General features: G+C 33.3%; 1 protein-coding gene across 19 annotated transcripts in view; it reads left to right on the top strand.

Moving 5' to 3' along the window:
* Positions 1–12,104, top strand: part of THOC2 (THO complex subunit 2) — a 105,751-nt gene that overhangs the window by 16,532 nt on the left and 77,115 nt on the right. For 12 of the 19 annotated variants that reach the window (XR_014239566.1, XM_082376995.1, XM_082376992.1 and 9 more), the window contains exons 3-8: positions 2,252–2,343; positions 4,460–4,511; positions 7,354–7,437; positions 8,580–8,650; positions 9,516–9,637; positions 10,180–10,313. Coding sequence is in view for 18 of the 19 variants with exons in the window: in XM_082376995.1 (XP_082233121.1) it covers positions 2,252–2,343; positions 4,460–4,511; positions 7,354–7,437; positions 8,580–8,650; positions 9,516–9,637; positions 10,180–10,313 (555 nt within the window). In the remaining variant the exon portion in view is untranslated. The remainder of the gene's footprint in view (positions 1–2,251; positions 2,344–4,459; positions 4,512–7,353; positions 7,438–8,579; positions 8,651–9,515; positions 9,638–10,179; positions 10,314–12,104) is intronic. The other 7 variants (XM_082376989.1, XM_082376987.1, XM_082376985.1 and 4 more) reach the window with 1 other exon arrangement.

The following is a 12,104-nucleotide window of genomic DNA, read 5'->3' as shown; positions in this document are numbered from 1 at the left end:
TTGCACACGCTGTTTCTCCTTGTTCTTTTTATAAGTCTCTTCCCCACCTCCCGTAAAATAACATCGTAAGGATGGCTGATAAACATGAGTAGTCTTAGTGATATTCGACATAACCAAGAACTAGTGTCTAAAATGTTCAAATTCCACAAAGAATGTCTAGAAGTCCCTTTTACTTGTGGCTGTTCTTAAAGCTGCTTTTTCTGAAACGTTAGCATTTATTCTTTTCTGTGTAATTATAAGGGTTGTAAGTTTTCCTCCCCACTGTAAATGTAAAGTTTTTCAACTTTAGTGTAGATTTTGCAGGGCTTTGTGGGACTAGCCTTGGTGGTCTTTAAGACACCACTTACTATTTCTGTGGATAAAATACGACAGGACTTCCTAGCCACTTAAATGGGCATTTAAATAACATGTGAATTGGGGACTATCTTTGCTACTTTGTGGATTACATTGTGATTGTTTTTATGTCACTTAGTGTCAGCAAGATGACCTGGGCCATTTGTTCTCTACTTTAATCTCCTTTGATTAAGATTAGAATTCCCTCAGCCCCTGTGAGTCCATATTCTTATGGGAATTTAGTTTATGATGCTCAGCTGTTTTGTGTTTCTAAGAGTGATTGCTTTTTAAAAAATCTTAAGTTATCTGGATAACTTCAAATGGCTATTCTTTGTTATAAAAGCATTTTATTAATGGAAATTGAAAGCATGAAATTGACCTCATATTCCTACCATACTAACAGAAATTTTTCCTTTGAATTTTAGTTTTTATATAGTTTACTATAAGCATAATGAAGGCATATTTGTGAAAAAGGTAGGATATATTTAATGGATTCTTCATAAGGAATTGGGATAATCTGGCTGTATTTCTTTTGTGAATAATTTAATGGACAAATTTATTTCATTGTAAAATACTATTTTCATTGTTTAAAGGGGGATTGATAAAAGTTTTGATTTCTGTTATGTTCCTTTTTTGTGGCTAGTAGTAGACCAAAGGAGAAGATTTTTAAATATTTGATTTCTCGTTTAAATTTTTATTTTTTGGCCGCGCTGCACAGCTTATAGGATCTCAGTTTCCCGACCAGGGATTGAACCCCGGCCACAGCAGCGAAAGCACCGAATCCTAACCACTAGAACACCAGGGAACTCCCAAATATTTGATTTCTTAACTTGTTATATTTCCCTGAAAGATTTTGTGATTTATTTCAAAAGTGGATTATAAATTGACTTTATTTTACATTAATGTTTTTAGAGCTACTTGTTTTCCTACTTTTAATGAGAGGAAGGAGATAAAGATTTTAGTGTATGGGACTAAAGAAAAAGGTGGCTGGAAGGAGGTGTTCACCTGACCATTAACTCCTCCCCCCTCCCCAAATTCCTTCTCCAGGAAAGGGGGGCTATGCTAATTAATAGTGAATGAGACTACCGTACATGTGGTTGACAGTTCTCATAGGAGTGATGTTTTATGTGTGTATGTACATATGTAATTATGATCATCCCTTAGTATCTGCAGGGGATTGGTTCCAAAATCCAAGGATCCTCAAGTCCCTTATATAAAATGGCATTGTACAGTGACTAAAGTCAGCCCTCCATATCTGTGGATGCAGAACCTATGGATACAGAGGGCTGAATGTATTTTAGTTTGAATTCTGATGGAAATAGAGGAGAAAATGAGATTTTGGGGAGAAATTTCTCTGACAGTAGGATATGGGTAAAATTAAATTTTATATTTACTGCTATTCCTTATCTGTTGTCAGTGTAGCCCTGCGATTAAATTGACTATAATCTGAATATAGTTAGAAAAATCTGTGAATCTCCTGGCGAGAAGAATGGTTAGTTTATATTCACTTGCTAGAGTTCTATGCAGTCATTAAAAATAATTTCGTAGACTTTGGTAGCACGAGAAAATGCTTTTAAAAGTGTTTGTCAGGTAATCAGAATACCAAATGATGTAAACTATGAATGCAAGTATGTAAAATATGTAGACATATAGAAAAAGATTGGAAGTGCTCAAGCAGTAGTTATGTTATAGTAGTGGAGTCAAGGTTAACTTTTTTCTACTCTTTAAGTATTGTGTTTTTGTGAAAATAAAAGGAAAAAATCTGCTAGAGAAAAGCATTAGAAGTATAGTTTTCTTAATCATTATTGATGTTTATAATAATTCCGAGAAGTAGGAAATACGTAGATCTTCCCCTAGAGAGTCTACCTTTCATGTTCAAGAGACTGTGTCATTATACTCTTTCTTTTATGTTTGACAGATTTCCAGCAAGCTCTTTATGAGTTATCATACCATGTCATTAAAGGAAATCTAAAGCATGAACAGGCATCTAATGTTCTTAATGACATTAGTGTAAGTATATATATGTTTTTTAAATTTGATAATTGTTACATATTTCTTTCTGCCTTTGATGCAAGGATCCCTGAAGTGTATAACTTGTGTTTCATTTTATTCAAAATTATAATAGTGAATGTTTTAAGATAATATTGGTAAGCCATTGTTGCTAGACAGAAATATAGGTATTTTAATCTTTTTCTCTGGTTGTGAGTAGAGCAGGAAATATTATGTAAGCTGGGAGGGCAAAAAAAAAAAAAAGCTCCTATAAAAAAATAATTTGGTTAGACTGTTCTCCCAGTATAGTATAACAAGGCATTTTCTTTTGTTTGTGGTTATGTTTAGAAATTAAATGTATTTTAAAAATTGAGGATTAAATTATCTTAAATTGAGGTTGTATGATTCTAATGTTCACTTGATGCTGATTTTCATGTTGTTTGTTGTTTGCTTTAGAAAATAATAACTAGATTTTCCCCTAACCTTTAAGTGGTTATTCTGTTTCACTCTTTTATTTATTAGAGAATTTAAGTTAGATTCAGACCAGATACTTTCCATGGTTGTTTGGTATTTGAATTGAAAGATGAACTCTCAAATTGTAAGGGTGTTTATTGTAAAGCAGGAGTTAAGTTTCATTTTATTACAAGTGGTGTATTATTCTATTATTATTAGGCTGGGTTTTATTACACTTGTATAAATAAAATTATCTGCCCAGTTGAGAACAGCTTTCATAATAAGTATTATTGAGGTGGTACCTGGAGTTTCTTGATGTCAGTATGAATTTCCCCTGTGCTGCTTTAAGCTTCTGTGGCCTTTTTCTTTGTATGATTTTTGTGCTTTCCTGAGGATGGTCTTAAGGACTTTCTATGTTTAGTAGTTGTGATTTTTTCCCCCATCATGTTGAGATGTATTTGAGCAGTAGAGGTTCAATATGAGTTTCTCTTTTACCTCTAAACTGTCTCTATCTGATTAGCTTGTGTTGGAGTAGTCTATTTCTTCAACAACTAATATTCCATGTTTGAAAACTCTTGTCTTGCTCTATTGTTTTGGAGCACTTGCATTCAAGTAGACATAGCCAAATTTCATAGCCCTTAAGAAGAGACTAATGTCTGATCGGCAATTAAGGTTATTTCATTCTGTAAATTGGGCATCAGTATAGGGTTTAGTGTGTTAATGGAATTTGATTCTAATACTTTTCCCATTTATTGAAAATGAATAGTCCAAATGAACTTAATGTGTGTTTTGTTCTTACTTAGCTTCCCTTTCTTTGAGTCCTTAGTGATATATATACTTCTGCAGCTGGATTCTTTGTCGTGGCTAGATTCTCATAGTCCTATATTGCACTGTCCCATATCTTAGCCACAGAAACATATCTTGTCTGTCTCTTACAGCTACCAGTTTTTCCTTTAGAATTATATTTCTTTCCTTTACTCTCTGAAAATAGGCTAATTTTAGGGTTGCTATAGTGCCAGCAAACTAATTGCAATAATTGAACTATGATCCTTACTAATGGAAAATGGCTCTAAAATTGGGTGTGGGAGTGGGAAGTCAGGAGACAAATCTAGGATAAATGCTGAAGTATTCATCCAGAAATGAGGGGAGAGTTTCGGGTCAGTTTCTCCAAAGGCTGCAAACATCAGTGCATAAAGAAAATAAAGATAGATTTTTTGGTAATTATTTTCATCTTCATATTGCATTTTTTAGATTTTTGTTCTGATAATACTATGATTTTTGCATAGATCAGTGTTGACTCAGGCATGAGCACAACGTTTAAAGTTTTAGATGAAAAATGTACCATATTTAACAGTCTTGCTTTAGGTAGGTGACATGAAACTTCACTGGAAAAATGTTAACTCATTTGTGTTCTTTATTATTTCCTGAGGTGCTTGTTTTAAGTTTCTTTTTTTTTTTTTAACACAAGTTATTTCATGGTAGACATTTAAACATTTTTTCCAACCATTATCTCCCTCTTAATTTTCTCTATGTTATGAAACTTGAAAACTTTTATTATTTGTCAACATAGTGGTATTAGGGTTTTGTTTTTAAGTTTTACTGAAGAGTGTTATTCTGAAACCATAATAATTGCTAGTGTGCTATTCTAGTATTTACTATGAATAATTGTATTTTTTAAAATTAGGAATTTCGTGAAGATATGCCCTCCATTCTTGCTGACGTATTCTGCATATTAGGTAGGTATTAATAAGCCTTTATTTCACCTGTAAAAAGTGTTGTTTGGTAAATTAATGTACTGTGTTAAATAAAATGCTTTCTTTCAAACTAAGGATTTTACAAATGTTTCTACAAATCTAGAATATATTGGTTTTTTTTTTACTTTATAGGGAATATATATTATAAGTCAAATGTGAGTACAGTTACTATTTATAAGCTAGCTTTAAATAGTTTTAGTTTATAATTCAAATAGTTTGAGTTTTTCAGAATGTATCTTTATATAAAATTGAGCTAAATTAAGTCATTTCAGGTAAAAAAAACCCAGGTTTTCTGAGGTTAAGTTAGTCTGAATTATTCAGATTTTAGTAACCACATAATATTATTCAATGCAGATTATCAATGAATGTCAGAATCTCAAACTCAGGATACTCAAGAGGTATTTACTTTACTATTGTACTCTTCTGATTCTTCTTAATTTTAGAGAGAGCAAGAAGAGCCAAAGTAATCAAAAGTACTTTTGTTTTGAGGATGAGAAACCAGCTTTGGAAATAGCAACTTCTCTATTTGTCCAGAAAAAATAAGAATTCATGCAAGATAAGAAAGGAATATTTCTTTGACTTAGAACAAAAGGTAGTGTCCCTCCATGGGAGGCATGGATTTAAAAAATAATGTATATTACAAATATATTTCTCTGATTTTTAAATCTGAATTAAAGTATCTTTGAGCACAGTTTTCCTCATCAGTCTTATGCATTCTGTAACTTTGATCTGTTAGAAAACATTACCAAACATTATAATATTCGCTTTAAAATATGACTTCTCCTCTGAGAGTTTGTCAAGCTGGAATGAATTATTTTAGCTCGTTAATCTTAACTCTTAGAATTAGATAGGTTACTTAAATGTCTTACTGAGAATCCCAGATTTGATTGCAACAAATCTAAATGTCTGGTCCTTGATCCTTCAGGACGTTTAAGATTTTATAACAACAGTAAGGTTGGGAACAGGTCAAAATGTGTGTGGACCGTGAGTGATAAATGAAAAGACCATTGATTGGTGACCATTATGTCCCCTTTTTGTTTTGTTTTCCTGGCGTAATTATTAATTGTGCCTTCTTTCAATCTTCAAACTATCCTGGTTTAGATGATAAAGTATTTGTTCATGCTATCTATTGGATTGATTGATTTATGCCAACAACAAAAACCTTTTAAGCTTAATTTTTAGAGCAGGCACTAAAGATGTTATATTATGTTACTAATAAATATAACACGAGACAGGTTTCAATTTAGAAAATTGTTTGTTTTTACTATAAATTTTTAAGACTTAAAAGAGTGATTTGTAGGTACCATTGTGTGGAAGCTGTTGTTCATTGATAGTGTCAGGAGTACATTTTATATCTTTCTTTGGGTAATCATCAATTATCAGCTTACTAGTAAGTTCTAGTAATTTCTTTTTTTTAATTGACTTATTAGGATATATTTTCCCTTCATAGTTATTTAGTTATATAATATGAATTATTATTACAAGTCATGGCTTTTTACTAGTAACATGAATTCATGAAGATGATGTTTGGTTGCTCTTGGGAAATTTCTTTTAGCCTATCCAGTCCATTTTTACAAGCAAGATTAGGACGGCAAACTTGGAAAGAGAATTTCCCTCACCTGCCCCCTCACTCACGTACCCCCACCCTTGGCAGAAAAAAAATGATCCAAGGGTGACCCCAGACCAAGGTAGGGGAATAGGAGTAAGAACGCGAGCTACCTCTAATAATAATGATGATGATAATTATAATGATGATCACAGTAATAATAATGTAGGTGCCATTTTGGAGCACCTTCTGTATGTTAAGCATTTAATTTCATTTTAATCTTCACAGCAATTTCTGTAAGGTAGAGATATGGATCAGAAAATCAAAGCTCAGAAAAGTGATTTTTCAAGGCCACACAACTAGTATAAGGCAGGGTTTGAACCTGGGTCCTTTTGGTTCTAGAGTCCATGATCTTTCTAGTATATCATGTTCTCTTTCTAATATTTTAACAGTTATAAGAGAAATCAGTGCTGTACTTTCCTGGTTAAGATAACAGTATCCTTTAAAAGATTAATCATGTAAGGGTGAGGGGGCCTGAGAGCTATATTAACCTGAAAGGAGAGTCTGATGTGACTTGATGTACTGATGGGACCTCTGAGCTGGGTTAGGTGGTTGGTGATACTGGGCCTAGAGTTGGAAATGGCTGAGGGCTTTTTAGGAAAATCAGAGGGAAATTAAAGAAAACTTATTGGGTGCTGATTTGGGGTTGAGGAGTCAGAAATAATGAATGAATAATGAACAATGAATGGTTTCATAAGTTAGAACAAAAAGAATAAAGAAAACAGGGAAAGCATAATCGGGATAATAGAGTCCTATATTGATTATTGAGATAGTTTAGCCAAGAAATTTACTGAGGTCCCATTAAGCATTTGCTAACATGGTCAGAACCCAGAGAGTTATATCTTAATCAGGTCCGATGGCTAAGAGGAGAGTAGACTTTACTTGAAGAGGATGAACCTGCTACCCAAATGCTCTCATCCTGGGGACTTTGGAGGTAGATCTTAGGGACTGTAGGGCCTTTGAGGGTAGATAGATATTGGTTAAAAGAATAGGCCCACTTTAGTCCTGACCCCTCAAGATCAGTATCCTTGAAGTTCTAGGCTGAGGAGGGACCAGAAGACTAGATAATGAGGAGACAACTAGGAGTCCCTGGAAGGGATTGTTGAGATACACACGGATTAAAAGTCTTATTGATAGATTGAGATTGTACTGCAATTTACATTGTATAAATTACACCTCGAAATTCCCTTAATACGCTTGAGCTGACTGTGTGCTTAGCTGTAGTGGCCAGAATACTGGGAGATGGCACTGTCCAAGAAGGAAAAGTGGAGAAGGGCCAGGAAAATGTGGATGTGTTCAATGGTAGGTCCTCTTCTCTTTTGATTATTAGTGATGGCAGTAGAAAGTAAACTGAAGCAAAGCAGTTGTAGGATGTCTGTCTGGGGGAGCCCTGGAACTTTTAGAGGGCAATTTTTATTACATCACTAAAATCGGTGCCTTTTTCTATAGCACATTCTAAATATGAATTGACTTTAAAAATAAGGTAATGGTGTGTAATCAGTTAAAACAATAATCCTGAGATCAATTTTGTAATCCTGCTAATCCTGGTTGAAGTTTTTGATGCTTAGCATTTAGAGCTAATTGTTTATTTCCTCTATACTTTAGATCAGAAAATTGTTTGACAAATTTTTTGAATAATGTACTGAAACTCAAGGAGGTCTCAGTTTTTAAAAAAAATATTTCAGTAGGAAGAAAATGAAAATCTTGAGTGAAGTTTTGTTTGCTGACTAGAATTGTAATTCAAAATAGGATGTTAAAAATATCTTTTAATACAGTTTTCATAGAGTTGGTGACCAAGTAGCTTGGTTAGAACATGGTACCAAGGTGGCCAAAGTCAAGGGTTTGATCTTCATGAGTAATAGGATCTTTAGTATTAGAAGAGATCTTTGTTGTCACCCAGTTCAGCTTTTTACCTTAGCATCTCTGACATGTGGTTGTTTAAACTTTGCTTGAATGTTTCCCTTTTTTTTTTTTTTGGCCGTGCTGCGTGCTGCGTGGCTTGTGGGATCTTAGTTCCCCAACTAGGGATTGAACCCTGGCCCTTGGCAGTGAAAGCGCCAAGTCCTAACCACTGGACCGCCAGGGAATTCCCATATGTTTCCATTTTTGAAAACAGTATTTTTTGGAAGCTTTGTTGCTTGCAGTGCCTTAGCACATAGCTCCATAATCAACTTACCATTTTATGGCTATGCCATTGGTCACAAGGTCGGTTTTTCAGTATCAGGAGAAATTATAAATATTTATAAATTATAAGTATTTATAAATCTTTAAGTATTCATATGCACATGAAGGACTGCTTATGCTTACCACAGTTTAAATTTTTTCCCCAAATTCAGAATGAGGCATTTTAAATTTAGCTAGTTTTAAAGAAAACAGGTATCGTATTATAGTTCTGGAGTCTAGAAAAATCAAACTTTCATCTTTCTTTTTCTTTGTCATTATAGATATTGAGACAAATTGTTTAGAAGAAAAAAGCAAGAGAGACTATTTTACACAATTGGTATTAGCATGTTTGGTAAGTTTTAAAAAATACTTTCCATTTCTAAATTTTATGTGGAATGATTGTAATCACAGATAATCATGTTAATGGAGGAGGATATTGACATTCAGTTGACTATTCATTATAAGGTGAGATTTGGGTTTTGAAATGGAATGCTTTGTAAAATTAGACATGCTAATTTTTTTCTACGAAATAGGCATGCTACCATATCACTTAAACTATCTATGCATAGAAAACCTTTGGTGATATTCCTGACCTAGTAAGTTCCTAACTAAGGAACAGGTAAGCATCTATCAAGTGAGTAGAAATGATATGGACAGCTTTTAAACTGAACAATTTTTCATAAACTATTAGGCAAGGAGAAAAAGAATGGAGGTAGTTTAAAAATAATTAATTCTAGAGCTCATCATAATCATTGTCTAGCAAACCATTTTATGTTCATAAATTTAAAACCAAGGCGGAATGCCATTACTCAGACCTGGAAGAATGTCCTTGTCTTTGCTGCAAGGACAGACAATAGAATTTGACTTAAACAGTAGAAACCAAAGAAGGCTGAAATGCTGCATTATCTTAAAGAAAATTCAGTTGACAAACTCAAGTTTAATCAGAATTACATCTGTAGTTCTTGTCATTTGTAGGTTGTGTACAGCATGACATATAATTTTTAGTGAATTTTTTAAAAGCTGTATGTTTCAGTACTTGGAGAGTCATCATTTTTGTTAGATTGAAGTTCCAAGCCTTTTAATAAAGTTGTTGATGTATATATATAAGGTGATTTTAATATTCTTATTTGGGGAAATTATTTTGAATATGTTTTAAGATTGTGAATGCATAGTTGGAATGCTGAGGAGTAAATGGCCTTTAATATTTTTTAATACAGTATTTAGTTTCAGACACAGTTCTAAAGGAACGCTTGGATCCAGAAACATTGGAATCGTTAGGACTTATCAAACAATCACAGCAATTCAATCAAAAGTCAGTTAAAATCAAGACAAAACTCTTGTAAGTACAGGTATTTTTATGTTGCAGATCAAGTACCTGAGCATGTTTTTTAGTTCTCATGTTGAATACTAGAAGTTTCTAAAGGCGTTTTGAAGATTTTTGTTGTTGTTGCTGTTAGCACGTGTCTTGTGTTTTTTCCTTTTAAGAGTAGCCTACGGTTATTGAGTCAGCAGTGAACTTTACCTGTGTGAAACCAATGTTAATTTTTTTCCATGTTAGAAGTTAAAATAATATTCAATGCTTTTATTACTACCAATAAAATAATTTACAACTGTGGCTTTAAGGTATATTCTTGTCAATGATGGAAATAGTGTTATGTTATTAGCGATATCCTTTCCTTGTGTAATTAACATTGGGGTGTCCCTTAAGAATCACTGTTATTTTCTATCCTAAAAGATAGACAAAGAGGTAAACTTTCAACAACTGTTCTTATGATTGTTTTATATAAGAGAGTAAGAAAATTCAATGAGAAGAATACAATACTCTTATGCAAGCTTGTTAATTGAAATTAATTTTATCTGCTTTATGATGTTTAATTTCAGTTATAAGCAGCAAAAATTTAATTTGTTAAGAGAAGAAAATGAAGGTTATGCCAAGCTGATTGCTGAATTGGGGCAAGATTTATCTGGAAATATTACCAGTGATTTAATCTTAGAAAATATCAAATCTTTAATAGGTAAGACGTATATCTATATATACTATGTGTTGCTAAGATAAATTTTTTTAACTGTTGAAGAATATCCATAAAGACAAAACTAGTGCATTCCCTATAGTTTTTTGTTTTTAAATTAAGAAACGAGAGAAATGTCTAGCTTGTACTTTTAAGATTATTATCAATAATAAAAAAATTTGGGATGATATTTATAAGAAATCTTTTTGTTACTCTTACCTTCGTGTTTGTATTAGTTTCTGCTCTCTAGTATTTCTATCTTTAATTTTTAAGTATTTTCCAATAATTTTATGGAGGGCAGAAAATAAGTAAGCAAATATGAAACTTTAATAAAATCTTCGGTGAACTCTTGAAACGTGGAGATGTTTAGTTCTTTTGAACTTGATTTTAAAAATACCGAGCAACTTTGATACACATTTTATTTTATCTTTACAACAGTCTGTTAAAGTAAGTGCAGATGTTGTAAAAGTGTAACAAATAGGAAAGTGTTACTTTCCCTACCTTTTAAATAGAATTTCTTTAGCATTGTTCTTTTTATTTGCATTGAGCATTTGGAGGAAATAGTTGGCTTCTATAGAAAGGAGGAATGAATGATAGAAAAATAGGGTACTCCTGATTTTTCAAGAATGGAAAGAATTTTTGCTATTTGTTAGGTGTTATGCTATCTCAGGGAAGATTTTGCAACACCTAGATGTCTTAAGTTTTGAGACCTGTTGGAAAAGTAGTCATATTTCCTGCTTCACTGGTTATATTTTAGAGGATGCTTATGCTCAATTCTCAGTTCTTTCTCTGTTTTTGAAATTTATGGATGAGAAAGAGAGAGGAGGTGTCCCAATCCTTATCCCCTTTCTCCAGTGGGGACCCAGATAAAACCAGATTTACTACAGTAATTTTTGTTTTTAGCTTAAGCTTTTGGTGGCCAACAGGTATAGAGGTAAGGAGCTTTTAGTTTAAATTTACCCTTTTCTTTGAAGTAAGTCTAGTTCTGGCAGCTGATTTAGTCTCTTTGCTACTTTCTTCCATTGTCAAATTAACACCAAGACTGGCAGCCCTCTAAGGCTGCAGGTCTCTTGCTTACCTGTGTAGCAGTGACCCATTAAAAAAAAATCCTCCTGTAGGGTTTCCTTTCTGTTCTTTCCAGGGTAGGCTCTACATTTTTCCTGCAGAATTTTGATCTAGTTTGAGATGTTTGTCAGTACTGCCTTGCTATAAGTTTGTCTTTCCTTATATACTGCCATGTACTCTCTTAAGATGGTATTCCCCACAAAAAAATTCTCTGCTGTATAAGGTTCTCACTTTTTTTTTTTTTTTTACTTTATCTGCTTATTTGTTGATATCTCTTGTCTGTCCTTGTTTCTTCTATTTTTTTGTCCTTGTGAGTTTATACTTTTTTAGTCCTTTGTTATTTTGGGAACATTTCAAAGAGGGATTTTCTTGAAAGTGTGCTTTTATCTAACTGGGAAAAATGTATGCTGTGTACTCTCTTTTCTTGAACTATGTCCCCACAGAGAACAGGTTATGTTACTGTCTCTGAAGAACAGTGTGACAGTCACAACTGCAAGCTCATAACTCACATGGATATTCCATGAGTATAAACAATTTGATTTCTTGGGCCAAACCTCTGTTCTAGTCCGTCAGGTGTACTGCAAAGCACGCTAGCCCAGAAACACTCAAATGCCACCTCCTCAGTGTAGCCTTATATGGCCACCCCCCACCCCGACACTCCCTGTGGTTCACTGTCTTTCTTCTGAGCACTTAACACCATATAATGTGCACCGTATTTTATGCCACACCCCC

Source organism: Balaenoptera borealis (assembly GCF_965194805.1).
Source record: "Balaenoptera borealis genome assembly, chromosome: X".
Lineage (NCBI taxonomy): Eukaryota > Metazoa > Chordata > Mammalia > Artiodactyla > Balaenopteridae > Balaenoptera > Balaenoptera borealis.
This window is presented reverse-complemented; position numbering and strand designations above follow the sequence as displayed.